This window comes from Chelonoidis abingdonii, chromosome 6 (genome assembly GCF_003597395.2).
Source record: "Chelonoidis abingdonii isolate Lonesome George chromosome 6, CheloAbing_2.0, whole genome shotgun sequence".
NCBI classification, from domain to species: Eukaryota; Metazoa; Chordata; order Testudines; family Testudinidae; genus Chelonoidis; species Chelonoidis abingdonii.
This window is the reverse complement of record NC_133774.1, coordinates 90,753,044-90,772,647: the sequence shown is the minus strand read 5'-3', so window position 1 is coordinate 90,772,647 and position 19,604 is coordinate 90,753,044. Positions and strand designations below refer to the sequence as shown.

General features: G+C 41.8%; 1 protein-coding gene and 1 long non-coding RNA gene across 2 annotated transcripts in view; one reads left to right on the top strand and one right to left on the bottom strand.

The window, feature by feature from the left end:
* FANCC (FA complementation group C) overlaps nt 1-19,604 on the bottom strand; it is a 181,869-nt gene that overhangs the window by 8,561 nt on the left and 153,704 nt on the right. Inside the window, exons 11-15 of the mRNA XM_032774098.2 lie at nt 12,533-12,632; nt 9,297-9,372; nt 8,330-8,411; nt 5,548-5,722; nt 1,890-2,090 (exon numbers count right to left, since the gene is read on the bottom strand). Coding sequence (XP_032629989.1) covers nt 1,890-2,090; nt 5,548-5,722; nt 8,330-8,411; nt 9,297-9,372; nt 12,533-12,632 — 634 coding nt within the window. The remainder of the gene's footprint in view (nt 1-1,889; nt 2,091-5,547; nt 5,723-8,329; nt 8,412-9,296; nt 9,373-12,532; nt 12,633-19,604) is intronic.
* LOC116821161 (uncharacterized) lies at nt 15,889-19,286 on the top strand. Its single transcript, XR_004372845.2, has 3 exons — nt 15,889-16,334; nt 16,910-17,055; nt 19,002-19,286. It is a non-coding gene; the product is annotated as an uncharacterized LOC116821161 (long non-coding RNA).

The window sequence follows — 19,604 nt, the reverse complement described above, 5'->3', positions numbered from 1 at the left end:
CTTGGTATCAAAGGCCCGGTACAAGGCCTGAGCCTGAGCTAAAGTAATGGTCAAGACTTTGCTAAAACATAACAAAGTTTAAGCTGTGAGCTAGAGGCAGGCCCTGCTCACAGAAGCGTGGCAGAAAGGGCTGTGCTGCAAAATAGACATATCTAAGGTACTGGAAACACAGAATATCAGAACATTCGCATACTGTAGCACTCACACAGATAACAGGAACAGGCTGACCCATCCCAATGACAGGCCAAGGGAAATATATGGATAAGAGTTGTTCTGTTCGAACCAACATGTAAAAGGTGAGAGCGCCACTCTATGTAGAGGGGTTGTACCTTGCTACGTAGAGGGTTCGACCTCAATACGTCAGGAGTGATTGTAACTTGTTTCGTACCTGTGTATAAGAATGCACCACTGGGGCGGTGTCTTTGTCCAGCCTAGGGGACAGTGGAAAGTTCCGCCACTGACTGAGCTGAGTCCATTGCCAGGGGCACATACTCGTAGTATGTCCTGTAGAGTAAAATCTAGAGGGAACTATCATTGTGCTTCGTTTGACAATAAACCTGGCCAAAGTGCCTTCATACCTTACTAGACTCTCTGGTCATTGGGGATTCTCTCGGGGTCTGCTGTATCAGCTATCTTTGAAGAGCTGGGACAGCACACAGAGACAACACACGCACGCAGCTGAGTGATATCAACATTGAACAGAGCAGAGCACCACACCGGTAGCATCTGACAACAACATCCACCGCTTTCCCCATATCCACAGAGCCAATTATCTCATCATAGACGGCAATCAGGTTGGTCAGGCATGACTTGCCCTTGGTGAATCCATGTTGACTGTTCCTAATCAGCTGCCTCTCCTCCAAGTGCTTCAAAATGGATTTGTTGAGGACCTGCTCCATGATTTTGCTGGGAACTGAAGTGAGCTGACCAGTCTGTAGTTCTCCAGGTTCTTTCTTCCCTTTAATATGGGCACTATATTTGCCTTTTTCCAATTGTCCAGGACCTGCCCTGATCGCCACAATCTTTCAAAGATAATGGCCAATGGTTCTGCAATCACATCAGCCAACTTCCTCAGGACCCTTGGATGCATTAGATCTGGATCCATGGACTTGTGCTTGTCCAGCTTTTCTAAATAGTCCTTAACCTGTTCTTTCACCACGGAGGGCTGCTCACCTCCTCCCCATACTGTGTTACCCAGTGCAGCAGTTTGGGAGCTGACCTTGTCTGTGAAGACCGAGGCAAAAAAACCATTGAGTACTTCAGCTTTTTCCACATTATCTATCATTGGAAGTGACTGATGTCTAGGAGGGCAAAGTGTATAAACACTTAGGCTATGCCTGCATTAGAGTTACAGTAGCACAACTGAGCTGATGCAGCTGCGCCACTGTAAGATCTTTCATGTAGCTGCTCTATGCTGAAAGGTGAGAGCTCTCCTGTTGACATAATAAAACCACCCACAACGAGTGATGGCAGCTATGTTGGTGGGAGAAGCTCTCCTGCCAACATAGTGCTATGCACACTACCACTTATGCTAGCGAAAATTATGTCACTCGGGTGTGTTTTTTCACACCCCAGAGCAACATAAGTTTTGCCGACGTAAGTGATAGTGTAGACATGGTCTAAATCTATAGAATGTAAGGTGTGAGGGAACTACATACACTCCTGTACTGTCAACTACTACTCAAAATATTTCTGGGGCTCCATAGCTTCTCCAATGGGACCCTGTGGAAGCATCATCAAGGAGGAGAATATTTTGGCTCTAATTCTTAATTAGGTTAGCATAATTTTCTTTAATTCTCTGTGATCAGCTTTTTCGTAAGAAGGAGAAATTTTCAACAACATGTGAATACCACCAAAAAAACCTTGTTGAAAAACATAGAAACACTTACATGAGAAATAAACTCTTGGGCAATCTTGTGTCCACCAGAAGAAAAGAGCAGAAAACTAATCAGAAGATGCCTGACAAGGTGTTTGGTGCAAGGTTGCCTTTTATCTGTTTTAGTGCTAGCTGCAGCCTGCAGATCTGTGATGGAGAGGGTTGTACAACTGAAGAGCATCATCAGACGATCATACACTGCTCGAGCTTCTACCTGTAGGGAACAATTTCAAAAGATAAAGGATCAGAGAAGAGTAAAAGTTGTGTTTATGATGGGGTTTTTTTATGAGATTTGTTCACTAATAGATATGAGAATCCTTGGGAGAAAACCCAAAAATACGTCAAGAGCTTGAGTTTCAGAGGCACTGGAGAGAACAGGGAAGGAAGGACAGTGCACATTTTACTTACGCTGGTTCACGCAAACAAATGGACAAAATGGAAAATTCTTTACTTTCTTTGGTCTTGCAAACTAAGCAGCCAAGGCATCGAGCCAAGTTTTGACCTTTTTTTGTAATGAAAGGAAATGGAGAAAATCCCTCAGTAGAATGTAGTCAGATTTTTACATTGTGGGAAAAAGAAGAGAAGGCTCCTTGAAGGCTCACTTCAATATTGCAGCTACAAATCAATTAAACCCCCATGTAATCTGACCTCAACTGATAAAACATTCTGATAAGAATGACAGATTTTGGCTTCTCCCTCTATTACTTGCAACATGTTTATTTCCTCTGCCTCTTGGAGCAGCCAATATAAACATACCATCAAAACAGAGAATGAAGATTTTGGTGTCCGCATACTAGAAGTTGTTAGCTCATCATAAGCAGCTATTAAAAAACATATTTCATTGTAATTATATTGTTCATTACATAAAAGACAGGAAACATAAGGACGAAAGCAAAACATATCACCTAGGACTAAGAGGAGTAGGACACCAGCCCCACCAGTGTTTGAGAGTTCATTTTAGTTTTAGCTATTTGTTTCCTTGCACTTACTGATTTCTTCACATTAACATTTCTATATATACTAGCCTGAAAGAGTTTGCTTTACTGGAAAGATAATTTCTCATTAAAGTCTGTTCCAGGTTGCACTAGGGATGGTACATGGCACTAATGAGATCACAATAAAAGTTTATGAGACATAATGAAATGTTATTGTTCCATTGAGATTGGATTGCCTCCAAACAAGCGCACCTGAATCTTACTCCTTCCCATTTCACTACACCTGCACTGATTCCACCATTCAGTATATCTAGACCTCTTTAATGCTAAAAATATTTTGGATTTTAAATCGTGCCTCACTACTCCATGATATCCAAAGCAGATGTTATGCTTTCAGCTTCCGTCTAGTGCTGCATATGTTAATATATGTCTGGTTGCAGTGTTTCAGTCTCTCCTACCAGGTGCTACAAAGTCCTCTTCTCCTCCTCTCTGCTGAAATGACTACAGGCTCCCATACCTATCAGTCTTCACATTCTTCTCTCTCTATGTTCTCATTCCCCTGTGCTAGGACTAGAGACAAGAGGGATGCAGGGCCGGGGGTGGGGGTGAGGAGGCTGATATTTTGACTGAGCAGTGGCAAGTTAGGAACAAGGTGGTGAAGAAACTACAACTCTAAAATGCACTTTTGGGGAGTGATCAGGACTTTAATGAAACAGGAATAACAGTATGAAGCACTAAGAAAAGGGGAGGGAAACAATAGACACGGGGATCCCTCCATGCATATGGAGTGCTGTCCTTTCCCCACTACTCCCTGCCACAAAACAAAACCAACAAATGAGTTAAACCAATTTGTCTCAAACAGAAAGTGATTTTTTTCTATTATCAGACTGGTATTCTTAAGGGAAATACATGGAAAACTTTGCAAAGAGACAAGGTCTTCCACTGAGATCATATGCAATATCTATATCCAAAGGACTTGCATCCTAATTCAGTATTGCTTTCACTGTGATTTACAGAGATGCCATTATCTACAGAAGTGTGCCAAGTTTGATTTTTAAAGAAGTTAGCACCTTCCTCCCATTTATAAGGGATTTTTTTATGCTGAAGTATAAGTCTTTAAAAACAAACATTTATAATGGAAGTATCAATTATCCTAACTACGACACTTGAGCACACCTTCTTATATTAGTTAAAAGTAAAATAAACACAAGTATAATAACCAGAGTTATTAGTTAAATAGTGTCTTCTGATATCCAAACAAAATGTCCAAGATCCTTTTCAGAAACACAAAGAACTTTAATTCTGTGTGATAACTTGAGGTTTTAACTAACACCAAGAAAAGACTATCTGCTCAAGACCTGATTGTCCATTGTGCTACTTCCTCTTCACATGGGTCTGGCAAAGGTCCCATATGATGCAAAATTTAAACACTAGGGAATATCTGTGGCAAAGGAGGATTCCCTGGGTTGGGTAGAACTGGGATAACAGCTGTGTACTATACATGCCTCCACCGTCCATATGTAAGGATAGGGTATGTGGTCAGAATGCAGCTGTACTCCAACTATTCCTGCCTGCTGCAATAGTCCCTACAGTCACAGGTAGCTAAGGGTAAATTAGTGCAGTTCTTAGGCTGCTTTAACTTACTCAGGGCATCCAATAGGTCCCATGCTGGCTCCAGAATAGGAAAGTGCAAAGCTAGCATAAGGCCCACCTTTGTCCTTCTCCTCTCTGTTCCAATGGTGAGTGGAATAGAGAATCGGACCTTTAGGTCTGGTCTACACTGGGGGGGAATCGATCTAAGATATACAACTTCAGCTACGAGAATAGCGTAGCTGAAGTCGACGTATCTTAGACTGACTTAGATTGACTTACTTCGCGTCTTCAGGGCGAGGGATCGACAGCTGCCGCTCCCGTCGACTCCGCTTCCACTTCTCGCCCTGGTGGAGTTCCGGAGTCAACAGGGAACGCGTTCGGGGATCGAAGTATTGCGTCTAGACGTGATGCAATACATCGATCCCTGATAGATCGAACACTGCCCGCCGATCCAGCAGGTAGTGTAGACATACCCTTAGTGTTTAAAACAAAACTAAGTAGCCATGGCACAAGTTAATATAAGAAAGACTGAATTACATCATCAGATCACTGCCTAGATTCTATGACAGGTGCGACAGAAATCAAATTAGATAGATAATGTTAGATCAGATTCACTGCTGCTGAATGTGAATGAAGAATGCTGAACTGTTATTATTGTTAGTGCTCTCACTTTTAAAGCATGGCTGTCCTACAGGACTCTACATCATAGGAGCTCTGAAATCCTGCCACACAGATTCAAAAGGAGGAGTTATAGGTGTACCAATCAAACTGATTTGATACAGTCATATTTTTCAGAAGAAAAGTAAATAAAGGCATTCTGGCCTACAGTACATTTGACAAACCCAGTTTCTAAATGTTCACAGCTGAAAGAGCCACAAAAATTATCTTGGCTCCCCTCTACTGCAGAATTTTACAATTCCAGGAGGACCCTGCAAACTCCAGCCGCTTTCCCACATAAATGCCTCAATTTTCAGGTATCAGAGGGGTAGCCTGTTAGTCTGGATCTGAAAAAGCAGCAAAGAGTCCTGTGGCACCTTATAGACTAACAGACATTTTGGAGCATGAGCTTTCGTGGGTGAATACCCACTTTGTTGGATGCATGACAATTGGCTAAATACTCTCAGCCATGGCTACACAACCTACCAGAATTTGAGTCCTCTGCTCTTTATCACTGTGTGGATTGTAGTAAAATGCCAGCAGCCACAGAAGAGTATCTGAGGATTCATCTTCGGACTTCAGCAACTGCTCTACAGCGATATCAGCCCATTCTCCAAAATGAACAAACAAAAACCAGCTCTCAAAGAGGTCAGTGTAAGATCTGCAAAAGAATCAAAATACATTCCAGTTTTGCTGGCTATTCATGTTCTTGTGGGATGCAAAAAGGTTCCAAGCAGAGGTTCCCCATTGGGTGAAGATGCTGTTTAGTAAGGAATTGTGCAGTTCTCACTTGTGATCAGTGCTAAAGTACTTGCTCAGGTTGTCCACCCATGAACTGTGAACAGCTGAGAGCGATACTGTTGACACAGTAATGTGGCTGTGACACTTTCTTGAGATGCCAGGACTGTAAGTCACTGTGTTACCCACCTGCCTCAGTGAGAGAGAGTCTTTGTTGTGGTAGCTGGGTGACAGCTCCCTGACACCACCAACCCTTCAGCACTCAGACGCTACTTTGCTTTTCAGGTAAAACACTAGGTGTACCTCAGAACTCCTCAGAAGCATCTCCCCTGTAGCCTTCAGCCTCTGTCGCTGGACACACATAGTAATTACCAGGTTCACTACTCCCAAGGGCATAGTACATATACACCAACTTGTCTGAGTCAATTGAATGTCAGCTCCAATATAACAACACAGTTTATTTATAACAAAAGTTTATTAACAAATGTAGATTTTAGAGATAGTCAGCAAGAATAACAACAACAGGGTACAAATAAAACAAAAGTATAACAGGCTTCTACTAGACCAAGACTTACTTTTAACAGGATACAAACCTTTGTCTAAAACAGTCTCTCAGCTGAGCTTTTTCTGCAAAGCTTGCTGGTTTTCAGTCAAACCAGGATCCACAACACTCATGAATCATTCTCCCCACACTCCCTGCCCAGGTTTCTCAGTGAAATGGATAACAGAACATCCTTTTGCTTTTCCTTATATTTCCCAGAGTTCATTGTCTTTATTTCCAGAGTCAGAATTACTCTCCTCTGTAAAGGCAGTTTCCATTGTATTGACTTACAATGCTTCATTTACAAATGAACCTAGGTAGACAGATAAATCAACATTTCTTTTTCTAGGAAAAACTTGATAGTCTACCCTGCCTGGGATACAGATTCTGAAACATACAACTTTCTATACAAATTCTTAAATATCATCCATACATACGTCTCACAATGCTTATGTGTCACCAGTTTCCATTAGATACCTTACAAGATCCTATTTATGGATAAAACCATGAAAACAGCATATTAGGTATAGTAGGTTTTTCAGGCTTAATAGAAGTTGTTGTTACAGAACAGTGAACCCTTTGCCAGTTAGGATCACAGTGGTGTTGGATGCATGAGTTCCATAAGTTAAATATCTCCATGTATAGAAGGATGGATTTAGCCCTCTCTGTTTGATAATATAGAGCAGTGGTTCTCAAACTTTTGTACTGGTGACCTCTTTCACATAGAAAGCCTCTGAATGTGACCCTGCCTTATAAATTAAAACCACTTGTTTAAATATTTAACAGCATTATAAATGCTGGAGGCAAAGCGGGGCTTGGAGTGGAGGCTGACAGCTCGCGACCCCCCATGTAAGAACCTTGTGACCCCCAGTTTGAGAACCCCTGATAGAGCATGGTTGTTATCTTGTTGGACATTACTAGGATATGTCAGAATCATGAGTGGTATGAACGCCTTGTAGGCTTCCCAGACAGCTCTCAGCTCCAGGAGATTTATTTGCATTCTGGTCTCTCGAGGCATGCAGGTGCCTTATGCTGTGAGTCATACATGTGGGCTCTCCAGTCCAGTTGGGAGGCATCTGCAATAGCTTTTTCTCAGGTATGGGCGGGAAGAGGGGAACTTCCATGCATATGCGCTTGGGGTCTTTCCACCACATCAAGGGAGAATAATCACTATTGTGTACATACTGTCTTCTTGGCACATACACCACACAGCTCTTGCCCTGATTGAGTCTAGAGTCGCTCCTATGAATTCTATGGTTTGTGTCAGTTTTAGGGTAGACTTGTTTATACCAATTCCCAGGGCCATTAGGAGATTGACATCATTGCTGCTCCATGTCAAAACTTCTAGACAGGACCTTCCTGTCAGGAGCCAGTCATCTAGATATGGATGGCAATGGGGCCACTGCAACAGGCCTCTGCTGCTACTATTGCAAACTTCTTTGTAAATAGCCTGGTTGCTGCTAATAAGCCTAATGGAAGAACCCTTATTAGTAGTGGTTGGGACCTGCCACCAACCTAAGGAAACACACACAGGGACCTGGATGGAGGGCCAAGTCAGGAAGAGGGAGCAGCCTGAGTTTCAGAGAGGGAGAGAGAGAGCAGCAACAGAGTGTGCAGCATGCAGCAGGAAGGGGCCTCAGATCTGGAAGGAGCTAATCCCCAGAGTGACTAGGAGGAGGTGCCCTTAGCAGTGACTGGAACCTGTCACGGGTTGCAACTATAAGGTCTGATTTTCTGAAGTGCTCATTGACTTGAGCTGTGGGTGCCTGAGACCTCTGAAAATCAGGTTCATAGTTTAGAAGGCCTCCTTATATCCTAGGATATCCTATTTTCCTATCCTTAAACAGAGGCTGTATTTGGGAACTAAGAAGAAAATGGCATCTAAAGATAACTAAAAATTAATCAACCAAGATTATGACCCACATGACTTTTCACAAAGTAATAGAAGAAGAAGACATAATGAGGGATAGTCTAACTATTTTTATTTACCTAATGCTTTTATCTTCTATTATTGCTTTAAGCATGTCAGTAATGTATTTCAGGTGCTGAGACCAGAGTGTAGCTGGCAAATCTGGAAAACAATAAGAAGAAAAGTTGAACCTAATGAAACAGGTTAAAACAGAACAATATTTGGTATGGTATCAAGCCAGAACTAGAACTTGCTAGATACATGATTCAGTCTTCAATAATTGCTTCTCATTTTTAAACTTTCCCATAGTTTTCAACCACATCTATAATAAATTACTTTATATTCTTAGGACAAAAATTCATTTGCAAAATACAGGACTAAAGTTCAGGCTATTCATCAAATTAGGCATAAGTGTGTGCGCGCGCATACATACACATGGACACACACACACATAGTTTCTCATCAATACTAATCTAGTATCTCTCAGTTATCTCAGTTAAGTGCCCCATCCTTAGCAGAAATTGCCAATCATGCACAACTGCATCACATGAAACATTAGTTTTCTGATATGCATAGAGACAAGGGAGATCAAACTTATTTACATTTGTGACTTAACTGAAATCAGATTTCCAGATTTCAGAGAGGAGAAAGGCAACACAATGCATTAACACGTCTTATGTTTGAATATGGGAGTTTTCACAATGATCATTATTGGGCTTACAAAACATGAACATTGAATACCTTTCCAGTCCTTGATAACACTGTTTTAATTCCTAGAATCCTAGAATCCTTTATTATATTGAAAATAATTTGCCTTTCTTCTATTACTTTTATTTGATTTTGGTTTTAATTTTATTTAAATCTATGCCATTGTATATAATAGTTACACAAAAACCTAAATTAAAAGAACATTACAAAAGTGGCAAAGTCAAGCACTCAGAGTTAAGGTAACCCTTGTTGCATTATTTTTTAGGTTATATATTGTGCAGAAAAATAATGAAAATGCAGATTCTATTAATGCTCCAAACAATTCAAAGCAGAACTTACCAAAAGGATGTTTGAGTAAGGCTATTACAAGATGCTGCTGCTGATGAGGAAAGTAGGCCTTCAGAGGAAATTTATGCTAAAACAAAAAGTCAATATTTTAAAAGAGCTTTGTGGTCAGCTTCCGAGAACATAAAACCTAAAGATATTATAGGTTCACCTAATGTGATGTGCATTTTACAAATACATGTAATGATATTCTTTCTCTTCACTTTAATGTGTTTTTCTTTGTGTCTTCCCCTCTGCCTCTTTATTGTTTTTTTTGTAAACAGCAATTTAAAGGAAAATGAAAGTACAAAGAAAAGTATGACACTATACATATCATTGGTATGATAAGACTGGCAAAATTCCAAAGATCTATATTGGTCAAATGGAGTTACAGAAATTAATTCTTAATTAAAATACTAAAGCATACATGCAGTCAATTAATATGCACACCAAAAACCCAAAGAAAAAGCAGCACTGAGCATGCTTAGTAGACAAGACACAACCCACATTCTGAATTAACTTGACCTGCAAAATTGATTTCATTTTTAAATCAAAGCCGGTTTTCAGCATAAAAAGAGTTTAAGCAAAATAAAGATGTTTGCCTTCTTAGAACCTGACTGCAGGAAAACCAATTAGAGGGGACTGTGATTGTGGCCAGCCATTATATTGGGGGGAGTACAGGGTTTTCTGTGAACTCTCTCCTACTCTGCACACCTCTGTGGACACACGGTGGTTCTTGAAAGATTCTCAAGATACATCTGTTTGCCTAGCCTTTTTTCAATTAACTGAACTATAAGTTCCTGGGTTCTCAAACAACTGGCTAGATCCTTCTTCATTCTCAGTCTTTAGTGTTCCTCTGATTTGAAATGTTAATAGAGCAAATTATGTCCCATTAAATACATGCAGACATAGAGATGGCTATCTTATAAATGCATGTAATAACTATTACAGTTTCAGGGTAACTGTTAACTATATTTGAACCCTCCCCACTCCCCTGGTCGAATTCAGGAGTGCCTGGTCAGGTCTCAGTTCTCCAGCTGTCACCTGTCTCTGGGTAGGTAGGGATCCTTGTACTACTCCCTTCTGACCAGGGGTTTCAAGGGCTACATGGCCACCTGCCATACACTGTGATAACTCCAGCAAGCCAGCCTGCCTAATGGCCAGCATCTGTGACTTGCTTTCTCCCCGAGAGCTATAAACAGTCTATTGCCAGCAGTTACCACACAGATCTTTCTGAACAAGTACATTACAAAGAAGCATTAAGAAGCATTACAAAGAAAATATATAAACAAACAACACAAGTTCCTACAGGCTTATTAAAAGTCTCAGGGAGTGGTACCTCTCTGAAGTTTACAGTTTCAGCAACTTGCCTTAATCATGCCTCCTCCTCCGCTCTCCCCCTCCATTTTTAGTTCCTGGAGGAGCTGTGGTAGCCTGTCCCCATGAATTTATAAACCATTCATAAATTTAATACAATAGTTCCCAAAGATACTGCGTGGAGTTGCAATGTCTGCAACAATAATAATATTCAGAAAGCAAAAATAATATGATCAAATTGATTTAAACCAAATTTATTAGATAGGAAGTACTCCTAGTCTGAGATCTTGTATGCTAAATTGTAGCAAATTTTACAGTTGATTTATAAACTCTTGAAAAAAAAAAAGATTTATAATGGAATTAAGGTGGTGCTCACAGGCACCACCTTAATTATAGTTGTGTGAATATGCACATATAAGTTGCATATTTAAAGCCAGCTTCACATAAAAAAGTGGGCAATAATCCATCACATGATGTCATCAGGTGAAGGACTTTCACCATAAAACACATGCAGACCCAGCACAACAAATGTAGCCCCCAGTCAATTGAAGAGAGTGGAATTTCTGCTTATGATCTCCAACCTACCACCCCTGCGCCTCTCTGGCATTGCACAATGTACTGCTAACATGCAACCAGGGTGGAACAGAATTAATGTGTGGCATTTATTTGTATTAAATAGGACAGCTGCAGTTTCATCCCTAATTCATACTACTTGAAGCCAGGAGACAGATTTAATCACAATGCTAATTAGAGGCAAGTATATCACGGATTCCAAGACCCACTCCTTCACTACCACTACCCCCCAAAAAGACATGGAAGTCAAACAGAGTAGAAATTCTCAGAAGTTTGTTTAGAGATGAAATATATTCAGCAGTAGAATAGCTTCCCAACCAGTGCTTCTTCCATGTCAAACTGGACTGAAAAAATTAATGAAATGATTAGAGTGAGAAATTTTGGTAAATTTTGGATGAAGTGGGTTTTAGCCCACGAAAGTTTACACCCAAATAAATTTGTTAGTCTCTAAGGTGCCACAAGTACTCCTTGTTCTTTTTGCTGATAAAGACTAACACGGCTAACACTCTAAAGAAAGCTTGTGATCTATAAATATAATTAGAATTTTCAAGTCTCCTGTTCTTGGATTTTAAACTCTGAGGGGCTGATTCCCCTCTCAGTTAAGATTGTGAAAAACACAAGTAATTTCACCGCAGTCAATTGAGTAAGAGTGGTGTAAAATTACCATGAGAGGAAAATAGGATCCTGAGTGGGGAAATTTTAAGCCTCATCTAACTCGTGGATGGTCAAACCTGACTATTTAGTATAGCTGTATGTATTTTTCTTTGTTTTTTGTTTCTTATTATGTTCAGCACAGTGCTCAATAGGATCCCTGCTGCTGCAAAAGAAATACTTGCCTATGGTCTTCCTCATTCTTTCAGTCCAAGATTGAGGATCATGCTGTAATTCACCATGCAGGCAAATGCTGCAGAGCCAGGATAACAAGATAATATATGCAATGCTTAATTTGCACCAGGGCTTGCCAGCGCTGAGCCCTGGCACCTCTAGGATGGGCAGTTTATAGTCCTCTGGGCTTGGTGTATCAGTTATGAATGTAAAAAAGTTGCTTGAGCCCTGGCATCTCTTTCATTATAAATTAAGTGCTGAATATATGGGGTGATAACTTATGTTGGTGAAATCCTACAGCATAACAACAAATAAATTACTCCCGTTTTGCAAAAGGCATATTGGTTTTGCACCTCTATGTTTGATGCCAGTTAAAGTGCCTCAACTATGTCTTGGCATCCATCTATAGCAGCAATGTGAGACCATTATTTGGCTCATTTTATTCTATCAGCATTCTCAAATTTAAAATTGTTCTTTTCATGCTAAATCTGATATCCTCTCATTAAAAAGTTATTAAAAAAATAGAGCTTACTAACCTGTTTGTTATCCTTCTGGTGAGCTTGAATAAAACACTGTGTAAACACCTGTATTATGGTCATTACTTCTGGCGTTCCACCGGTTTCCATTAGTGCATTCCTGAGCATTGAAAAGTTAAATTATGACAGGTCAGATTATTAGTCTGTTAATCACACATCTTTTAACTGGAAGAAGGTGAAGAGAAAGTGAGCATTCTTTCTGTATTGTAGCCTTGAGCTGTGTCTGAACTCATCAGGCTATAATGCCAGCATGAAAACTGAAGAAACTAACTTCACTTTGACATTTTTTAAAGAACACACACACCAAATTGTAGGGAAGGAAAAAAAGGGCAAAATTAAAAAGCAGGCTGGCATAAAAAAAATGGCTTTTTAAGAATCCAAACCTGCAAAGCACTTAAGCACAAACTTAACTTTAAGCTTCAATTAAATTACTCACATACTTAAAATTTAGCACCTGCTTAAGTGCTTAGCTGGATCAGAGCCCATAAGCAGTTCCAGGGCTGGCCTATAAGGGGAAAGTCAGAAAAGTTAAATCGAACGAACTAAAGGTGTGATGTCAACATGCCTAAGGGCAGGTCTTCACTACCTGCCGGATCGGCGGGTAGTGATCGATCTATCCGGTCGATTTACTGCAACCAGTGTAGACGTGATAAAATCGATCCCTGATCATGCTCCCCATCGACTCCAGAACTCCAGCTCACGAGAGGCAGAAGCGGAGTCGACAGAGGAGCGGCAGAGTCGACTCGTCGCCATCCTCACGGCCAGGTAAGTGTACCTAAGATACACCGACTTCAGCTACATTATTCGCGTAGCTGAAGTTGCGTATCTTAGGTTGACCCCCTGGCTAGTGTAGACCTGGGCCAAGTTAAAGCATATTAAACCCCCACATGGATGCTGTTATTCAGGAGTAAGCGGTTTCCATGTGCTGTGACTTAATCCCTCAAATTACAGCTAAATAAATGCATTTTACTCCTAAATTAGATCATCAACATGGGTGAGGAGAAAGGTAGTTTAACATACTCTAATTTATTAGTATTGACTTCATACCTTTAGTCAATTTGCCTTAACTTTCCTGAGTGTCTCCATGTAGACATGGCCTAAAATTGAACAAGCAGAATCCACTTGGCCATGTTTTGCAAGGTGTAAGAATAGCATTCACATTGCCTAAAATTGTTCGTTGTTCACAGTTGCTCTCTTATTGTAGGTTCCAAAAAGAAAGTTCACCCCAATTCATATCTAGATTAGGCAATGAAAAGATTTAAAAATTTGAAAAGACCACACAAGGAGATGGAACTTTATCATTTAGTAATACAGTTACAGCTAAGTCATGAGATGTGACTGTTAGTGATTTAGAAAAGTAAACAGCAACATGAACAGAGATGAATGTTGTACCAAAATCATATTGTACAGCTGCAGTTGGTACAGCAGTACCATAATCAGAGCCTCGTGCATTCCGTAATGATTTCAATTGTGAAATCACAAAATCAATCCAGGCAGTCTCATATGTCAGGCAGATGAAACGCTCTAATTGTTGCTCCACCGGACATAATCAATAAACCTGAGCAAGTGGGGCAGGCAGTGTAAAGGCAGCTAAAGCTAAGGGCAGGGAAAGCTGCCTTCCATTCCCCTCTTTGAAAGGCATGTAATGATAGAAAAAGCAGATTCTCCGTTTCTCCTGGGAACACTGTAGTGAGTTCAGGGTAAGAAGTCTAGTGGGATATCACGAGAATCAGTGTTAGTGTCTTACTTAACATTTGCATTAATGATCTGTAAGAGAAGTACATATTATATTGCTAAAATTCAAAAATGGAAGTAGATGTGATCACCAACAAAAACAGAGAAACACCATAAGGGAACCTCCAGAGGTTAGATACAAGTAAGGGGCCGAAAACAAGTAAGATTCAACTTGCAAAAAGAAAAGCTAATATGTCTGGGATAAAATAATCCAAAACATAAACTCAATGGGGAGAATGTGAGACATGGGAAGCAGTAATGCTGAAAGAGACAAAAGGGCAGACAGCAACTCAGACATGAGTTTCTAATGGAAAATGGCTTCAAAAAAGCTAATGCAATTTTGGACAGTATACATAAACAAACATGAAGCAAGGAAATAATAATCCTTCTCTAACAATATCTCTCTAAGCACTCTGGTGTGACTGAACCTGAACTATTGTGTTCATTTCCAGGTACAACTTTACCAAAAGGATAGTAGTAAACTGGAGCAACTCATGACAAGTACAACAAAAATAAAGATGAGGCTGTAGGGACTGACTTATCAAAAAAGATTAGAGATAGCTAATATGTGTAGCTTAGTTTGGTAATGACTAAGAGAGCAGGGAACATACTTTTTCAAATTAAAAAACAAAACAGTTACTCACCTTCTCATAATTATTGTTCTGCAAGATGTGTTGCACATTTTCCTTAGACTGTAGGGGTGTAAGTGTCTCATGCATGAGTGCTGGAGAGTTTTCCCTAGTGATACGAGTAGGAGCAGTCTTGCCCATTCCTGGTGCTCCTCATGGAGTACATGAAGGGCAGAGCCACCCCACCTATCCTTCATTTCCTTGGCAATGGAATGCCAATGGTAGATTTTGATGCACTGGGGAAGAAGGGTGGGTTATGTGACAAAAATATGAAACACATCTCCAAGAACTATAGTTATGATAACCATTTTTAATTCTTCAAGTGCTTGCATATTCCCGTTATACTGTAGGTGACTCTCAAACTGTTCTAAAGGTAGTGGGGGTTGGAGTTTCATCAGAAGTGGGACAATAGGATTGCTTTTCCCATATTTGCATCTTTCTTTGATGCAGCAGTGAATGCATAGTGTCTAGTGAAAGTATGGACAGAAGACTATGTTACTCCCCTGTGAATGTCCAAAATAGGGAAATCTCTCACCAATGCTGCAGAAGCCGGATGCACCGTGGTGAAGCACACTGTCAGTTTCTAGGCAGAGTTGTGCCCTTGACAGTGTAAGAGAAGGTTACTCACCTTGTGCAGTAACTGAAGTTCTTCAAGATGGTTATCCCTGTGGGTGTTCTGCTTTAGGTGTCTTGGCACCCTGCACTTCTAGTTGGAGCTTTGTAGTAGCAGTGCCCCGGTTGGCCACATACACGGCAGCCGCTGCTTTGAGCAGTTACCCCACATGCGCAGCCAACAGTCCCCCAGTTCCTTCTCTACCCCAGAGGATCGATGTGAAACTCCGGAGTGGGTGGGGGGGGGGGTAGTGGAGCACCCACAGGGACAACCATCTCAAAGTACAAGGTGAGTAACCTTCTCTTCTTCTTCTAGGAGTGTCCCTGTGGGTGCTCCACTTTAGGTGACTGTACAGCAGTGACCCTCAGTGGAGTAGAGGGACTTTGGAGTTGATTTATGTGCAGTGGAAAGCACCAAGAGTCCAAACTGAGCATCTGCAGCTGATTGTTGTTCTAATGCATAGTGTTTGGTAAAGGTATGGGCTGATGCCCAGGTAGCTGCTTTACAAATGTCTGTGAGGGTACATTATTGAGAAAGATCACAGACATGGACAGCACTTTGGTGGAGTGTGCACAAAGTCCAGAGGGAGCTTGCAGATTATAGTTTGGGCAACATACAGATATCTTGGTACATACAGATATCCATTTAGATAGTCTCTGTTTGGAGATGGTTTGGCCCTGGAAATGTTCTGTTGTAGATACGAATAGTCTGGATGATTTTCTAAATGTTTTTGTTCTTCCTATATAGAATGCTAGCGTTCTGTGGACGTCCAGCGTGTGAAGGGAGGCCTTCCTGTTGTCAGAATGAGTTTTGGGGAAAAATACAGGTAAGTAAATGGGCTGGTTGCGATGGAAGGGGGAGGTGACCTTGGATATGAATTTAGGATGTGGTCATAGGATTGGCTTCGAGGAACGTGGTAAGGTGGGTGTGCCATTAGGGCACCCTGTTCTCCCACTCTTCTTGCTGATGTGATAGCAACTAGGAAGGCAATCTTCATGGATAGGTGCAACAAACAGGTCACTAGTGGTTCAAAGGGTTTGCCTATGAGGGCACAGAGAACAAGACTGAGATCTCACATGGGGGTGGAGTCCTGTAGCGTGGGATAAGTATTCTCTATGCCCTTGATGAAGTGTTTAGTCAGCAGGTGGACAAAGAGCAGGTGAGCAAAGAGCACCTTAGAGTGGAAGGAGGTGATGGCTGCTAGATGCACTCTGAGTGAGCTAGTAGATAGGCCCAGTTATTTTAGTGTCAATATCTCATAAAGGATTAGGGGTAGTGAGGCTGACTGTGGAATAATCTGCTTCTCCTGGCACCAAGTACAGAATCACTTCCACTTGTGCGTGTCTGTCTTTCATGTGGTCAGCTGCTGACGGTTCAGTAGTATATCTTGTTCTTCCTTAGAACAGTGTGTCTCAAGTCCCATCATCCATGGATTGGCCAGGTCTCGAGATGGAATACTGAAATGTTGGGGTGCCGAAGGTGTCCTGCATCAGCAGATGAAGCACAAGGGGAAGGGTTTGTGATGGTGTCACCGCCATCTGTTTCAGGTATGGATACCATGTTTGTCTGGGCCATGTTGGTGCAATGATGACGACCCTTGATTTGTCTTGCTTGATCTTGTGGAGGACATGGCTCAATAGACAGATTGGAGGGAAGGTATACAGTAGTGGGGCTTTCCATTTCATAAGGAAGGCGTCTCCCAGAGAGTCATGCCCCAGTCTGGCCTGAGAGCAGTATTGCAGGCACTTGGCATTGTGTGCCATTGTGAAGAGATCTATCGAGGGGAATCCCCATTGTCTGAATATAGTTGTTAGTATTCCAGGATCTATCTCCCATTCATGGGTTTGTGAAAAGTTCCTGCTTAGATGGTCATTCTGGAGTCCAGGCAAGTAAGATGCTATGATGTGTATGTTGTTGGAAATGTACCACAGGAAGAAGCAGACAGCTTCTGCACAGAGGGAATGAGATCGGGCCCCTCCTTGGTGATTTACATAAAACATAGTCGCCAGGTTGTCCATAACAATCTGGACAGTCCTGTTGCGGATCAGAGGGAGAAAGTGCTGGCAGGCTTACTTCCAATAGATTTATGTGGAGATTGGACTCTGCTGAGGACCAGCGACCTTGGAGGGTATTTTCTTCCAAGTGTGCCCCCCATCCCATCAGAGAGGCATCTGTGGTGACTGTTACAGTTGGAGGTTTTTGTAGGAAGGGGACACCTGAGCAAATGTTCATAGGTTGTGTCCACCACATGAGCGAGTCTTTTACCCTGCTGGGCACTGTAAGACATCTGTTGAGTGAGTGCCTGGGTAGAATATAGACATTGTAGAGCCAGGCCTGCAGGCATCTCATGTGGAGCCTGGCATGTTTCATGACAAACATCATAGCCACCATGTGTCCTAAGAGTTGTAGGCATGTTCTGGCATACTTTTGTGGGCTGTCTATTACCGTTGTAATTAACTTTGTTAAAGTAAGAAATCATTGTTGGGGTAGTCGTGCTGTTGCTGTGAGGCAGTCAAGGTGTGTTCCTATAAAGTCCAACTGTTGGATGACTGTCAGAGTGGATTTTTGGAGGCTGATTTGTAACCTTAGGTTCATAAATAGGGTATAGTGGTGTGAGTGGCATTGATTGTTGCCTGGTGCATGGGTGCTTTTAGAAGGCAGTTGCTTAGGTAGGGAAATATGATCACACCCTGTCTGTGAAGGTGTGCTGCTGCGACAGCAAGAACCTTGGCAAACACTCCTGGGGCAGTAGACAGCACTCTGTACTGGTAATGCAGGTTCCCTAGAGTGAATCACAGGAACCCCTGTGTGCTGGGTGAATGGTAACATGAAAGTAAGCATCCTGTAGGTCGAGGGTCGAGAGCCAATCTCCTTTCTCCAATGCTGGAATTATAGTTGCTAGAGTCAACATCTTGAAAAGCTGTCTTCTCACAAACTTCTTTAGTTTTCACAAGTGGAGAATGGGCCTCCATCCACCTGTTTTCTTCTGAGTGAGAAAGTAATGTGAATAAAATCCTCTGCCCCTGTGTTGAACTGGCACGGGTTCCATGGCACCTAATTGTAGGAGATGGTTTACTTCCTGCTCTAGCATGTGCATGTGAGAGGGGTCCCCAAAGAGAGACGAGGAAGGGAGCTGGGTAGGTGGAATAGAGGTAAAAGGGATGGAGTAGCCTTTCTGAATAATTTCCAGAACCCATTTGTCCTTGGTGATGGTTTTCCATACTGGATAGAATGGTGACAGGTGGTCTCCAAATGGGCTGGAGATTGGATGTAACTCTAGGATTGGAGAATGTGGAGTTTTTGTGTCCTCGACCAACACTTCAAAACATTTGCCTCAAAGTGGATGGTTGAGACACAGACAACTGATCTTGTGGTTGTCATCATCTCGTCTGCCTCTGTTTGTGGCACTGGTTGTAGTGTCTTTGAGGCTGGGTGTATGGGGCAGTCCGGAATCGCTGATTATAGGATCTGCCTTGTTTCTTTTTGTTTTCAGGGACTCAGATTCCAAGTCTTTAATGTTTCCCAGGAGTCCTTCAAGGTATGCAAGATGTCTGTGCTTGCTGGAAAAAAAATTTGGCCTTCAAAAGGTAAGGTCCTCTATGGTTGCTTGAAATTCCCTGGAAAACCCGGAAAGATGGAAGCAGGAAGCCCTACATATGATTACGAACATAGCAATGGATTATGCCACCATGTCAACAGAATCAAGAGAAGCCTGCAGGGCTGTTCTGGCAATGAGGGAACCTTCTGCAATGTTGGCCTTGTATTATTCCTTTTTGTCCTCTGGAAGATGTTCAATAAATGTTTCCATCTGAGAAAACATGTTGTGCGTGTATTTGGCTAATACGGCCGAGTAGTTGGCTGTGCGGAATTGGAGGGTAGCTGATGAGTAGGCTTTCCTTCCAAAAAGGTCTAGTCTTTATCGTAAGGGGTGCTTCTTGACTGAGGTTGCTTCCCCCTTTGATTAACTGATTCTACCACCAATGAGTTTGGGGTAGGGTGGATAAACAAAAGCTCAGCCCCTTTAGCCGGTACATAGTACTTCTTGTTGGATCTCTTACAAGAAGGTGGAGCTGTGGCTGGTATGTGCCAGACAATT